The 14,189-nt window shown below is 26.9% G+C and overlaps 4 protein-coding genes across 7 annotated transcripts in view; 2 read left to right on the forward strand and 2 right to left on the reverse strand.

The window, feature by feature from the left end:
* The window catches only part of LOC141538487 (atrial natriuretic peptide receptor 1), an 89,643-nt gene extending 85,746 nt beyond the window's left edge, over positions 1 to 3,897 (reverse strand). The window contains exons 1-4 of one of the 3 annotated variants that reach the window (XM_074259987.1): positions 3,321 to 3,897; positions 2,402 to 2,572; positions 2,145 to 2,319; positions 1,809 to 2,017 (exon numbers count right to left, since the gene is read on the reverse strand). In XM_074259987.1, the coding sequence (XP_074116088.1) occupies positions 1,809 to 2,017; positions 2,145 to 2,319; positions 2,402 to 2,572; positions 3,321 to 3,546 (781 nt within the window). In that variant the 5' untranslated portion in view covers positions 3,547 to 3,897. The remainder of the gene's footprint in view (positions 1 to 1,808; positions 2,018 to 2,144; positions 2,320 to 2,401; positions 2,573 to 3,320) is intronic. The other 2 variants (XM_074259988.1, XM_074259990.1) reach the window with 2 other exon arrangements.
* An 887-nt stretch (positions 3,898 to 4,784) lies between these two features.
* Positions 4,785 to 8,000, forward strand: LOC141538491 (DNA-directed primase/polymerase protein). Its single transcript, XM_074259994.1, has 3 exons — positions 4,785 to 5,361; positions 6,181 to 6,980; positions 7,060 to 8,000. The coding sequence occupies exons 1-3, from the start codon at positions 5,002 to 5,004 to the stop codon at positions 7,304 to 7,306; spliced, it is 1,407 nt and encodes a 468-aa protein (XP_074116095.1). The 5' UTR covers positions 4,785 to 5,001; the 3' UTR covers positions 7,307 to 8,000.
* Positions 7,998 to 11,548, reverse strand: LOC141538489 (stAR-related lipid transfer protein 7, mitochondrial). 2 transcript variants are annotated; one of them, XM_074259993.1, is made up of 7 exons: positions 10,829 to 11,548; positions 10,607 to 10,752; positions 9,794 to 10,071; positions 9,606 to 9,733; positions 9,401 to 9,540; positions 8,896 to 9,104; positions 8,665 to 8,806 (listed from the first exon to the last, which is right to left on the reverse strand). In XM_074259993.1, the coding sequence occupies exons 1-7, from the start codon at positions 11,257 to 11,259 to the stop codon at positions 8,804 to 8,806; spliced, it is 1,335 nt and encodes a 444-aa protein (XP_074116094.1). In that variant the 5' UTR covers positions 11,260 to 11,548; the 3' UTR covers positions 8,665 to 8,803. The 2 variants fall into 2 exon arrangements, with proteins under 2 accessions (XP_074116093.1, XP_074116094.1); XM_074259992.1 differs by having other exon boundaries at positions 7,998 to 9,104; positions 10,829 to 11,547.
* Positions 11,549 to 12,224: 676 nt separating this feature from the next.
* Positions 12,225 to 14,018, forward strand: LOC141524093 (uncharacterized). The gene is made up of 4 exons (XM_074237746.1): positions 12,225 to 12,413; positions 12,602 to 12,824; positions 12,913 to 13,405; positions 13,450 to 14,018. Exons 2-4 carry the CDS (start codon positions 12,615 to 12,617, stop codon positions 14,016 to 14,018), a joined length of 1,272 nt encoding a protein of 423 aa, XP_074093847.1. The 5' UTR covers positions 12,225 to 12,413; positions 12,602 to 12,614.
* Positions 14,019 to 14,189: the final 171 nt, after the last annotated feature.

Genomic DNA, 14,189 nt, shown 5'->3' on the forward strand with positions numbered 1-14,189 from the left:
AAATAACGTTCAAAATTATTTTGAACCATATATTAGAATAATTTTAGAGAAAATATTTTCTTTTTTGAAATTATGAAAATTTTTTCTATTTTCCCAAATAACTTTAAAATGTATTTGTGAAAATTTGAGTAACTTTTGAAAGAAATAGATTTTTCCACAAAATTTTTGACGTACCCGATTTTGGCCCTGTTCCTATTGTTCATAAAATTTTATTTTTGCTAACGATTATTATTCTCATTATTATTATTAAAATAAATGAATAGAAATGTCATTATTGTTAAATATTGATTTAAAAACGTCCTTGACTTAATTGGATAATGATATTGTAACTTTAAAAATAATAACAATAATAATATAACATTCGATATAAAAACATGAAAAAAATGTGTAATGCAAACTTTATAATCATTCCGCGTGTTTGATATTGATTTCAAAGTTTCTGATTAAAATTTATTTAATACCAATTCGTCTAAATATAACATACAGTTATTAGCTTTGAGTTTTGAAAAAAAAGTTTCACCAGCAATTTAATGCCTCTTTTAGGGGAGAATGGAACAGATGTTAGAATACAAAATCTATACTTATATCCTGAAAATAAATTCTAAAATAATTACTCCTAGAATTATGTACGAAAAATAAATGGTTTTCGATATTTACCAATATATACTTTCTTAATTCCTTGGGGTGTAAACCCTCCATTTCTCAAAAATTTTTATTGCTCTTTTATGTATATCATTTTTATAGGGATAAAAATTAAGTATGTTTTACTATCTGCGACCAATAATAAATTTTTTTATAGAGGCTTTATTTTTGAGAAGCATAATTTTATAGATATTTAACAGATATCGAAAGTTTTATTGCTTATTTATTAAATTACAAAAATTATTATCTATAAAATACGATAGTGAAATTATTATTAAATAAATATCTCACTTCCCTTTTCAATTTTTTATATTTAGAGGGTAAAAAAATCACATAAAATAATTAAAAAAAAAAGTAAAACAATTTTCACCCTTTTGAGCTTTATCAAATAACCCGTACTATGTAAATACTTTCGATCTCCAATAATTTCCACACCCAGTTCATCAAAATATAACCAAGTAAAAGTAATTTTATCTAATTATTCACTTTTTTTCGTTTCCATTAAAAAAAAACTGCGATTTTTATATCCTGTATTCAATTATTCAATCAAAGCCTCGAAAATAATTGTTCAATTCACTGGCTTCTAAAAAATTATTATATAACTTTCCAGTCGCTAATAATTCTCTGGTTGTCAATTTAATTATCAATTAGTGATACTTTTTGCTCGAAAGCTTTTTACGACTTGTAACAAAAAGGGTGTTTCATTGGTAAAAAAAAAAAAAAAAAAAAAAAAAAAAAAAAAAACAATCAAAGAAATTATCACCGGGAATAAGAAATATGTTGCTATAATTGGTCCTCAAATAAACGTCGTACATTTTATTCTTCGCAATTTTTTGTGATTTCAAGAAAAAATTTTCTTGAAAGAAAAAAAAATTTTTTTTTTCCTTGGAAATTTTTTTAAGCCAAGATATTTATGAAAAAATACCTTAAATAATTACGTTCTTTAATATTGAAGTATTTAATCTAATTATAAAATTATTTGCCGCCAATAAAAACTAAAAACTTAATTTTCTGAACAAACAACGGATTATTTAATTAGAATTCCATCTTAGAAATGATTAAAAATTCGATAAAAAAATGATAATCGTTAATAATCCTGGTGGCCTTTTCTATGTGATTTTTCTAAAATTTTTTTTTTCTAAATAAAAATAATAAATTCGACTCACCAGCGTAGTTATTTCCAACATTAGTTTTCAGTGACTCGCGGTATTCTTCAGTCGTCATCCCCTCGATGTCGAAATTCCCGAACGTAATATCACCGCGCAATTTGATAAACTGTACCATTGACTTCATCATCAACTGGCACGTGTGCCTGCCGGCTATTTTCCTCTGACCGCTTGGATCATAAACCAGATGAACTTTTTTCCAATTGTACCTGAAAAATTAAAAATAAATCTTCTAAATTTAAATTTAAATTTAGTTTTTATGAATAATGACATAAATATTAATTACTGTTATGACAATAATAATAGTTATTATTGTTTGTTTTTTATAACAATTACCTATCCATGACAGAAACAAAAACATTACTCATATCACGGAATGAGAGTGTGCCGATCCGCGTAGTCATAAAATATTCATCCGAGCAAACTATTTTACTTTCGGTGAAATCAAATGTGAATCCGCCGGTTGTGATCAGCGGCGCATTCAAAAACTTAGCGACTCTTCCGACATTAGCTGAATAGAAAAAATTAAATTATGCTAAATTATGCGCATATTTGCCTGGAGCTATGAATAGTCATTAATAATTTATATTTACCAACACAGTAGTCGCAAGCTGGACCAAAAAATAGATGCACACACTCGGCATAACTATCAATTGCTGCTATTTGAGCATATGTTGCGTCGCAATGGTCATCTTTTGGGAGTAGCTTTAGTTCTAACCAGTTCGGAAGGATTTTCAATGCTTTTAGCCTCGATGCTGCTAAATCTGTAATTGAAAAAGTGTCAAATTGTTAATAATTCTATGTTTGGTGATTCTGAAATTCATAGAAACTATATGTTTAGAATTTTTTTTAACAATCAGATATTTTTTTTCTTAAAGTTCAGAAAAAAATGAATAACTTAAAAAATTTAAGTGTCAAATTCCTCGATAAAATAATTTTTTTTTTTTTTTTAATTTTCAAATGTAAAAAAACCGAAGAAAATAATAGACCTAAATGGACACATTTTATCGACAATTTTCGTTCAACTTAATATTTTTGTTAAAATTAAAAACTTTTAAACTAATTGAAAAATTTATTTTTATAATTTTTTATTTTGTCAAATAGAATAATTTTTTAAATGTCAATTTTTATCTAAAAAAAAAAAAGACTTTGAAGAAAAATTCTTGAATCAAGACAAGTTTGCTTAAATTAAAATAAATTTTTAAGTTCCAAAATTTTTTTACTTGATTAAAAATAATTAAAAAACTCTTGAAAAAAATTTTTTTGATTCAAAGCTTAAATTTAATTTTTTTATCATTACTTCAAATCATACAATTACCGAATATTTTGATAATAAATCAAATTGTATAAAAATTCATCGATTTTAAACATCAATTAAAAAGAAATAATGAAGGAAATTATTTGAGCTTTATAAAAATATTTCTAAGCTTCTTTAAATTCATAAAAATTTTAAATGATTAAATAATTTTTAATTCAATCAAGTAATTTCAATACAACGATAAAAATAATTACCTAAAACAGGCATTACTTTGTACAAAGAAATATCAAACAATGTATTATTAGGAAGGAGAACGGCAGCTCTCAATTCACAGGATATGAAGCCCCGTTGATTTTTACTACAAAGTGCTTCACAGTCGCGAGCTAATTTCGTTTCTCGACAACTTGAACGCGCTATTGTCGCACACATTATCGTAATTAACAATGTCGCTATTACTTTCGCGAGACATCGCGGCCCCATACCACGGATCGACAATTATTCCAGCCCCTGCACTATACACTACACAGTAAAACTTTTGTCAACACTGTTAACCGACATTTTTCTTTATAATTAACAATTAATCATTAATTATTAATAATTAATAAATAAAACATCACTCCGCTCCGGTAAATAGTTTAAACACAAAGGAAGCAATTACAAGCTTATAAAATATAATTTTATTATTTATCAATTCCAGTAAAATCTATTAATAAAAATTTTTATTAGTTATATAATGATAATGATATGAAATAAAAGAAAAAGTTTAAACTATTTATGGATAATGTTATCATTGGAATTGTCACACGCTAACTGACCGTACCTTCGAATCATCCACGCGCACATAATAATAATTATTTTCGCTATCGCTGAATCATTATCGAATATTTTTTTTATGATATCAAGATTATTGTCGTCTTATTTTACTCGAGTCTTATTTTGTTTAGTAATTTTTATTTAATACTATTTTATTGTCGAGATTATTATTTATTTATTCCATTGAATTTCGATAATTTTTAGCATAAAAATTAATTTTTTTCTTCCTTTCAATTGAATTATTCTTTGAATTTTCAAGAATCAAAGTTTTGAAGCAATAAATTATTTTGAAAAATTCTTGAACTCAGAAATTTCTCTTAATTTCAGTAAATTTTACTTTCTTAAACAATTTTTCAATCAACAATTTTTCATATTTTAAAAAGCTCCCCACGCTTTTTTTAAAATAAAATATATTTTATTCTTATTACACTATAATTAATTTATATTTATCAAAATTTTTAACACTATTCTTAATTTAAATTTATTTTCTACTTTTTAGTCCGGTTTTTTATAAAAAGTGTGTTTTTTAGTTTTTTTAAATTATTATTTTTTTTACTAAATTACTTTAGAATTAAAATTCAAGAATTAATCATTAAATGAGAAAAAAACAATATTATTTTTTTCTTATCTATCGTCCCGATTAAACCACGTGCCACTTTTATATATAAAATTTATAAATAAATGATGTAAAAATAGATTTTTTCTTTTATTTCTAAATTAGCGTCCGGAGAATTTGAATTTCGCGCCATCTAGAATAATTTTAAAAAGTCACTATTTTGAAGTTAGTAACGACAGCTGATAAAAAAGAAAATGACATGGTTTTAAGGAACGTAAATAAAAAAAATTACGAATGAAAACATAACCGTTCGAATAAATTTATTTTTAACAGGCGTTTGATGTTCTATAGATTAGAAAGGAGCAGGCTTGTGCTTGTTTACTTTACAATTACAAGTAAAAAAAAAACGGTGTTTTAAGCGTGTAATTTTGGCGCGACGTTAGTAAATCACATGCTACTTTTGAGAAATTTGTATCTAAAAAAAAATAAATAAATAAAAGCTATTTATTAGTTGATAAAGTAAAAAGTAAGTGTTAATTCTAATAGATTTAAAATAAAAATAAACAATGTCACAGAAAAACTCAAAACTGAACCCAATACCGGCGATGAAATTTTACGGCGGGTACAGCCAGGTGAGGAAAAAAATCCAGGATATCGAGGAACGCAACAAGAGTTATCATTTGACGACTTTTGGAACACAAGAACGTATGCCACAAAGTTTGTTGGGACCGACGCAAGACTGGGCTGAATTTTACCGCCAGGCAGAAGCTCTTCAGTTAGCGGATGCTAAATCAACAAGTATTAATATTCTTCTGACATTTGTTTATGAGCAACCAAATGGCCATCGTAAATTTATTGTTGCACATCCTGAAGTTTATTGGTGGTATTTCAATCGCACACTGCCTGAAAGGAGATGTAGTTATGAGGTAATTATTTATTTCATTTATTTGTTAGTTTTAAGTTTTATTTTCATTTTACTTTTCGTTAGTTAATTGGAGTTTTTGCTAAAAATTATTTATTGGAGACTTGAGATGATTATTTTGCTGGATAAAATAAACTTTCAAAATTTTAACAGTTTTATTTTCTCCAGTTTTTTTTTAAATTAATACTCAATGTAGAAAATTTTGGGGTTGAAGTTTTTTAAAAAAATTTTTTTTTTCAAGTTCATTAATTATTTTAGTAGAATGGAGGATTTTGACAAAAAAAATACTTTATTAAGAATGTAATTTCAAAAAATTATGTTTTGGTTAAAAAATAAGAATAATAATTTATTTTGAAAAAAAAAAAAAATTTGTCAATTTTAGAAATTAAAAATTACAAAATAATTATTTATAATTTTATTTTATATTTTAGTACTCCAATATTTTATAAAATCTGTTAAAAGCTAAAATTTTCCCTTAAGAAGTAGAACCACTCACTAAAATTCCAAAAAAATACACTTAAATCTTCAATTAATATTTAAAAAAAAAAATTGTAGTAAATTTTATAAATAAAAAATTCCAAAATAATTATTTATAATTTTATTTTATATTTTAGTACTCCAAAATTTCAAAAATCTGTCAAAAAGCTAAAATTTTCACTTAAAAAGTGAAATCATTCACAAAAACTCCAAAAACATACGCTCAAATCTCCAATTGATATTTGAAAAAAAAATTTATAAAACTCCTAAAAATTAATTAAAGTAAAATAAAATCTCAACATGTAATATTAAAAAACAAATAAATAAAAACTAATTAAAATTTCAGGTAATCCCAGAAGGAAGTCCCTGCTGCCTGTACCTGGATTTGGAGTTCCAAACAGACTTGAACCCAGAGCACAACGGGCCCCGAATGACTCAGACTCTGATCGACATCTTGATCGCATTCTTCCATAAGCACTGGGAGCTGTCAATGACCAAGAAGAACGTCTTGAACCTGGACTCGACCACCAAAGTAAAGTTTAGCCGACACTTGATATTCCGGCTGAAAGACGTGGCGTTCCACGACAACATAAACGCAGGACGTTTCATGAAGTCGATTTGCGGTGAAATAGAGGACTACATAAACACCGACGGGGTTCCGTTCCACGACGTGCTGAGCTACTTCAAGCGCGAGGAATTGGAAGAACTGTTCATAGACACGGGAAAGCGGCGAAAATTGTTCATCGACACCTCGGTCTACTCGCGCAACCGACACTTTCGCATCTACAAGGCTACTAAATGGGGAAAAATGTCCCACTTGGTGAGAGCCAAGGACTGCAAGTTCAAGCCGATCACCGAAAGTCGCGACAAAGAGCTTGAAATATTTTTGGAGAGTCTGGTTAGTTATTTCCCGGAAAAGGATAATCTTCAGCTGCTCGAGCTCAGTGATGATATTGTTGCTGATTTAACCAAGTATGACAGCACGCAGTTTAGAAGTTTCACACAAGCTTCTCGGGAGCAGTATCACTCCTCGCCTTATCCGGCGATTGATAAATTTATTATGGGCATTGTTAAGCCAGGAACAATTAGAGTTTCTAAGTATTTTGAGGATAGGCAATTGATTACGTATGAAATAATTGGCAACAGGTAATTATTGTTTGATGGTTGAATTATTGATACTGTTGATGTGATAATTAGTAAATATAATGGGTTTTAATTGTTGCAGGTACTGCGCCAATGTCGGAAGACAGCATAAGAGCAATAATGTTTACTGGATCGCGGATTTAAAAAATAAAATCGCGTATCAAAAATGTCACGATCAAGAAGACTGCGCGGATTTTCGGTCTAAGCCGATAATGTTTCCTGATGAACTGACGTTCATTATTGACGAGGAAGACGATGACATTTTCTTTAGTGTCAATGTAAGTTGCTTTGATGACTCTAATTCCTCTGATCATAATCAAAGTTTGTGATACGTTTATTATTCATTTGTATTAAGATAAATTGTTGAGAATTTGATATCTTTTGATACTACAGGTTAATATCAAGTATTTTTCTACTTAGAATTGTTTAATGTTATTGTTAGATAACCAAGTCGGTTTGTAATTTATATGAAATTTTATAGAAATTTCAATGGATTTAAATATTTGTAATTATTTATAAACTTTTTTTATATTTTTTCGCGGGTACAAAAAAATATTAGGGTTGAAAAAAAATTTTTTTTTTTTTTTTAATTTTTTTAAATGAAAATGAAATATTTTTTGTAATTAAAATTCGAAGAATTATTTTTTATAAAAAAATGTTCATAAATAATGAATTTAGTTATAAAATTTTGTATAAATTAGTCAATTTAAATTATTATTTATCAATTATATTTATATTATTATCAATGTTAAGACAATATATTAATTAATGGATTACATAATTTTGGCAAGCTAAAAAAAAATGCTATGACATAGAAGGAATACTCGAAAGCTGAATTAAAAATAGTTAAAACTTTTCCATAAAAAGACGGAAAATTTTCTTAATTAATTGCTGTGAATTAAATGAATTAATTCTTAAAGTACAAGTGCAACCTAAGACTACTTTTGTAATATTTAGGAACATTATTTTGAATATTTATGTATTACTGGATTTAATATTAATAATAAAATTACTGTTTACTTATGTAATAATTATTCTTGTTATTATTATTATTGTTTTTACATCTCGATACATTTATCGCTCATTCATAATTAGTTAATTAATTAATTGACCACCAACTACAACAAATATTATCATTATGTACACATTCAATCAAAAAACAAAGACAACATATAATTCTCTATATAAAAATGAATTCAATTCAAAATAAATTTTAAAATATAACAAAATAATTGATATATTTAAACCAAATTATTCTGTATCTGTTTTGAAAACTACGGTAACTTTCATCCTAAACTGGTCAATAAACGCGACCTAACGACTCTGGTCAAGCGATGAGGAAAGCCCCGCGAATTGCCACAAATTTTTTTTTAATAAAAAAATTTTTAAAAAATCTTAAAATTGTCAGTTACTGTGTTTTGAAATTGGGCAACCGTGAAGATGTTGACTCATACGTTGACTAGTCTAGGGTAAATCAATCAAATCTTAATAAAAATATCAAAGATTATCATTATTTATATACGAACAAATAAAATCTTTGTACTATCTTATAGTTATTTTCAACAGTATTTATCTCAAGTTAAAATTTATGGCGAGAAAATAATAAATCTCATCTATTTTTGTCGCTAACAGTAAAGTCACGCGTCGAAAATGTATACAATTGTCATGCAAATAATTTCGTTAAAAACAAATACCTAAAGTATCCGGTTTCTTGTTCATTATTTTGTTCTAAATCTTTATCACTTTCTTTCGTAGCACTTTCTTCACTCTTACTACCGTTATCATTACCATTAATACTATTATTATTGTTATTATTATTAGTATTATTACTGAAATAAACAATATTATCATTATTAGCAGCCGAACTTTCGATAGTTGAATTGTTTGACAATGATTCGTGAGAATAAGTTTTATTTACGATATTCGATTCTCTAGCAAAGTTAGCGCCATCGAGATTCACCAAAACTTTACTGCTGTCATTAGAATTATTATCTTCAGCTTCAATGATTTCTTCGTCTTTATCTGTTAATATGCTGGCAGATAACAAATCTTCTTGTTTTTTAATGCAAATATAATTTTTGTAATCCTTGGCAGCTTGTCGCATGCGACATAAAAAGTCGGGTAATCCTTTAAATACATTCAGATAAATTATTATTATATTATCATTCAATAATAACGTCTAGATTATTTTGTAAAGTAAGTTTCACACGCTAAATACAACAAAAAATGTTGATAAAAATTTTGCATTGGTCGAGATTTTAAATAAAACTAAAATAAAATTTTTTAGCATTAAAGTAGTTGTCATTTTTAACCACGATAACTACCTTAATGGTGACAAATATTTTAAAAAAAAAGTTTGATTCTTGTTTTTATATTCAGAGTGTCACTTATAAATTATTAAATTAAAAAAACAATTAAATTACCACTTAATGCGACCCACGCCGTAACAGCAGAGGGTATATTTACACCAGGATCGTCAAAATACGTCAATCCAAACTCAATACCTGGCTCGCTAAAATTCGTAGACGGTTTTATTACCATGTACGACCAATACGAAGTAACTCTACAATAATTTAAAAAATATTATTTTATCATTCATACACTTAAATTTACTTATTATTTCATTACCGATAAGTATCAGGTCTATTAGGCGCATCTGGATGATCAGTAACACGACTGACAATGACTACAATATTTTTTTCTTCATCCAAAACCCATCTGCGCTGGTAAACGTAATCACGATTCGAAAATAGTCTCTGTAAATAATTAAAATATTCAACAATCGATTGAACAATTTAATTCAAATTATTTATTACCGGCCATATCATTTCCCAGTAAATAATATCCGTACGATGGTCTTTGGCAGACAAGGATTTTGGATCAGTATCAATAATTTCCAATTGTTTAGCCGTTGGATCCCAGACTTTTCTGTAGTCAACGTCAACTTGTACTTGTAAAAATTCTTCAGCACTGACATCGGAAAAGGTACCAAACACTTTGTATGCATACATTCCACCAGTATTTGGTTCTTCTTTCCGCCAAATCATCATATCTTGTCTTTCGATGAATGGCTCCCATTCATTCTCAATATTTTCTGTTTTTAAATTTATAAATTCAAGTGTTTGATAAATCAAATCTTTAGATGGAATGTAAATTAAGAGATTTTTGGTATCTGATAATTTTTTAGACTTTTTTAAAGAAATAAACTATGATAAAAAAAATATTACAAAAACTTCCATAAGTAGAAATTCTAAAAATTTTATATAAAATTTTTCTTATATTTTTTTTTTGTACTAATTGATTTTTCAAATTAAAAAAAATATATGACATTAAATTTAGCTGTCACTTTACAATTGTTTTAATTTTCTTTAACAAATAAATTATAGCAAAAAAAAATTATTAAAAAAATGGACTTGTAGAAATTTTAATCAATTAAAAATGCAATTTTTTAAAACAAATTTTATTGTTAAAGAAAATTAAAGAATTTTCGAGTAACAGCTAACTTTAATGTCGTACAAAAAATTCAAATGTCTACTGATTCTATTATTTTAAGTACATGCAATTGAAAAATAAAAAAAAATTGACGTATGCATATTATTTAAATTTTCATATAATTCAATTAATTTTACCACTTGAATTGATGGATTTTGATTTATTACACGTACAATACGTGACATTAGGTTGTTTCTTATCAATGATTAATCTCAAATGACAATTTTCGCAAACTACAGTGGTATTACGTAGCTTATGAATTGTTTTTATTTCATCAGCGTAACTAGAAGAAAAAATTACAATTAACAAGAAATCAACCAAAAAATTATTAAGTAAAAAACAATTAATTAAAAACTTACCTGTAAAGCTCTTGGTCATCAATACGCTCTTCATCCCAATTAAACATACTTACCCCAACAGCACTAATTAAAAATTCCTTGCTATTTCTAGTTTTACACTTTCGCCATAATTTAAATAATTTTCTAAACAATAAATCTTCCCAAAAATACGGATAAAATTGATATAATTTCAAACTACGTTTAACACGCTGGGCAGCTATGTACTCGAACTGACGACAGAACAATCGCGCAATTACGATTGATTGTTCAACGAACCAAACACTAAATTTATTTTTATAATCACGGTATTTATTTTTACAGTAAAAATTGTTATTATTAGCGGAATTATTTATAAGTCTACAGTTTTTTGGTACTAAAATACTGTAGGTTGATTTATGAGGTATTTTGTAGGTGAATAAATGTACGATTTTAGATAAATTTGACGTATACATTTTAAATAACTTGATTTAATTAAACTTTAACTAATTAGTTAATTAGGTTTATATAAAAAAAAATATATATGTGTAATTTATTTATATATACATGTGTATAATTAGTATTTATATTTATGTCACAGTATGTACATCCTTAATGACATTTATTGTAGTCAGTGGTTAATCACTTAGTTAATTGTTAAGTCAACAATTTCGCAGCTTTTAATCTCTATTGTCAAAAGTATTTAAACAAATTTCTAACTACCTCGTGCTTAGCTAAAAAATTACCACCTTAATATATCTTAATTATTTTACTTGTTATTATATTTATTATATATAATTTATTAAAATACAGTGTATGTAATCCAAAAATTATTGTTTCAACATTTTTTATAGATGGCGCTGGTTTAATATTTTTAAAAGCTCGCGCCAAACAAAATGGCGGCAAAAACGGACCAAAAAAATGGCGTTAATTATTATGAAACTGAAGTTAGCAGACGTCTAAAAATTTATAATTTTTTTTTGTTAATCAAATTACAACTAAAGAGATATTTATACGAAATTGCACTTATAGTTTTTTAAGTTTTTTACATGTGACATTTTTTTTTAATTGTTTAATTGAAATTTCTTTAATAAAAAATTGCTAAAAATTTTTAAATGTCGGCTAACTTCATTTTCATTGATTGTTGTGGTGAAAATTTATTGTAAATATACTTAAAATGCATTGATTAATCATCAATTAATTAATTTTATAATGATTGATCATTAGTGATGATTAATCTTTGTAAACTTTCAGTATAAAAAAGGAAAATTAAAAACTTACGGATCAGCTGAGGACAGGAAAGAAATTTTCTTCATATTTGTGGTAAGTTATTCAATTTTTAGATAAAAATATGACAGAGTGTTGTTGTGTGACAGTACTTAAGTATTGAGTGATACTTTTGTTGGTTAGTGTGGTAAAAATTATTTATTCGCTATGAGTGCGACTGCAGCGCCAGACAAAATATGAACTACGGGAGGCTGTCAGAGTATGTTTTTATACGTATGGCAATAGCAAGAAACATAAAAATAAATAAATATTATAAATAATAGTAAAAAGAAAAAGTTATAAAAAATGTGACATTTTTATAGTAATTGCAGTTTTGTTTTTTAATTAAACGAATCAACAGCAAGTAAGTATAATGATAAAAAATAATAAAGAATGCAGCAAACATTCAGGTTAAGTTGTTTGAAATTTATATCAAAGTCAAAAAATGATACTAAGGAAAAAATTAAAATGAAAAAAAAAATAATTAAATAGTTATATCAATGGAATATATTAATATTTATTTAATTAATGTAATTTTTTATTTTTTTTTAGTAACAAAAAAGCCATGGATATTATTATAAAGACCGGATTTCAGTGTATCACTCATCAAATTGAATTTCAGCCAGCAACAGTGAGCAAGGGCAAAAATCTCGCTCTTGCAGAACATGTAAGAGATGTCGAGGAACACAGACGGAACAATGATAGCTATTTTATAAAATCTCGTATTATTCGCCAAGCCTCGGTCCACAGTACACCTTACATTACTTCATTGAACGTAATTTGAAACTTGATCATTTATTTCGTCGTGGTAAAAATTATTAGAGTATTGTAATTAACATATTTTTTCTATTATTTTCTTTTAGATAAATTCCGAACGCTATGTAACGGATGTACACTGTAATTGTGTATATAATCAGAGTAAAAAGTGCAAACACGTCGCGGCGTTAATTTATTTTATTAACAATGAGGAAAGCGCTTCAAAAACAAGTCATGAGCAGCAGTGGGGCAAGCCGAGTGCACGTCAATTCACAAAAAATAAATATTCTAAAGGAGAATATTTTAAAAATATGATACCACACAAATATACCCAATTACATGAACCTCAAAAAGTTTCAATCACTGAATTAAAAGCTGATTCACCCTTAAAACTAATAATGCAAGCACAATTGAAAGAAAATAATAAACATACAGTCAGAAATGTTATGAATTCTTTATTAGCGCAAGTCGAATTAAATTTGGAGAAAGAAGAATGCGCTGTGTGTATTGAAAATTTATTAATTTTCCAAGAGGAATATTTTATTTACAAAAGTGAATATGACATGGATAGTAAAATACGAGAGTTTTACCTAAAAATGTGCAATTATCAGAACAGGAAATCATCAATTTGTCTTATCAAACAGTGAAACAGTCTTCCAGTAATAATTGGTTCAAAGCTCGACGGTTACGAATTTCTGCAAGTTCAAACGTTCATAATATTAAAGTTTTAAGTAGAAAACCAGTTGAAGCTTTAGTTTCAGACATGTTAAACCCTAGTAAAATTGACAATGCTTCAACCAGATACGGTTTAAAAATGGAAACTCATGCCAAAGATAAATACCAAGAATTGGCAAATTGTATTGTTAAACGTGTTGGAGTGTTGGTTAGCAAATTTCAGCCTTGGCTTTGTGCAAGCCTGGATGGCGTTGTCACTGATGATGGCTCTATTTTAAAAATTGTAGAATTTAAATGTCCAAGTTCCTGCGAGAAGAAACCAATAATCAATATTGTTGATAATTCAAGTAATGTTAAGTATTTACAACTTATTGATAATAAGTTACAACTTAAGAAGACTGATATTTATTATACACAAGTTCAAGTTCAAATGTACGTCAGTGGAATGAGCGTTTGTGATTTCTTTGTCTATTCACCTGTTGAAGATGGCAGTTTCTTGATTGAAGTTAATAGAGACGAAGATTTTTTAAAACTATGATTTTAAAAAGCGAAAAATTCTATTTTAAACATTATTTACCTGCTTTATACGCGACCCTAACTATCGAAGATAGTGATAAAGAAAATAACAATAATAATAGTGATAATACTGATAACTTAGATAATAATGAGGAAAATGATATTGCAATGGAGAAACGAAGCTTTACTGGAA

This window comes from Cotesia typhae, unplaced genomic scaffold, assembly GCF_013202065.1.
Source record: "Cotesia typhae breed Kobodo isofemale line unplaced genomic scaffold, CoteBio_Ctyphae contig_22, whole genome shotgun sequence".
Lineage (NCBI taxonomy): Eukaryota > Metazoa > Arthropoda > Insecta > Hymenoptera > Braconidae > Cotesia > Cotesia typhae.

What these genes read in the sequence shown, in the direction of transcription:
- LOC141524093 (XM_074237746.1), top strand. Translation starts at nt 12,615, where the DNA reads ATGGATATTATTATAAAGACCGGATTTCAGTGTATCACTCATCAAATT. An exon ending in CTTACATTACTTCATTGAAC is followed by an intron (nt 12,825 to 12,912) that starts GTAATTTGAAAC and finishes ATTTTCTTTTAG; the next exon opens with ATAAATTCCGAACGCTATGT. An exon ending in AGAGTTTTACCTAAAAATGT is followed by an intron (nt 13,406 to 13,449) that starts GCAATTATCAGA and finishes CTTATCAAACAG; the next exon opens with TGAAACAGTCTTCCAGTAAT.
- LOC141538491 (XM_074259994.1), top strand. Translation starts at nt 5,002, where the DNA reads ATGTCACAGAAAAACTCAAAACTGAACCCAATACCGGCGATGAAATTT. An exon ending in AAAGGAGATGTAGTTATGAG is followed by an intron (nt 5,362 to 6,180) that starts GTAATTATTTAT and finishes TTAAAATTTCAG; the next exon opens with GTAATCCCAGAAGGAAGTCC. An exon ending in TATGAAATAATTGGCAACAG is followed by an intron (nt 6,981 to 7,059) that starts GTAATTATTGTT and finishes TAATTGTTGCAG; the next exon opens with GTACTGCGCCAATGTCGGAA.
- LOC141538489 (XM_074259992.1), bottom strand. Translation starts at nt 11,259, where the DNA reads ATGTATACGTCAAATTTATCTAAAATCGTACATTTATTCACCTACAAA. An exon ending in AAAATCCATCAATTCAAGTG is followed by an intron (nt 10,072 to 10,606) that starts GTAAAATTAATT and finishes ATTTAAAAACAG; the next exon opens with AAAATATTGAGAATGAATGG. An exon ending in AATAGACCTGATACTTATCG is followed by an intron (nt 9,541 to 9,605) that starts GTAATGAAATAA and finishes AAATTATTGTAG; the next exon opens with AGTTACTTCGTATTGGTCGT.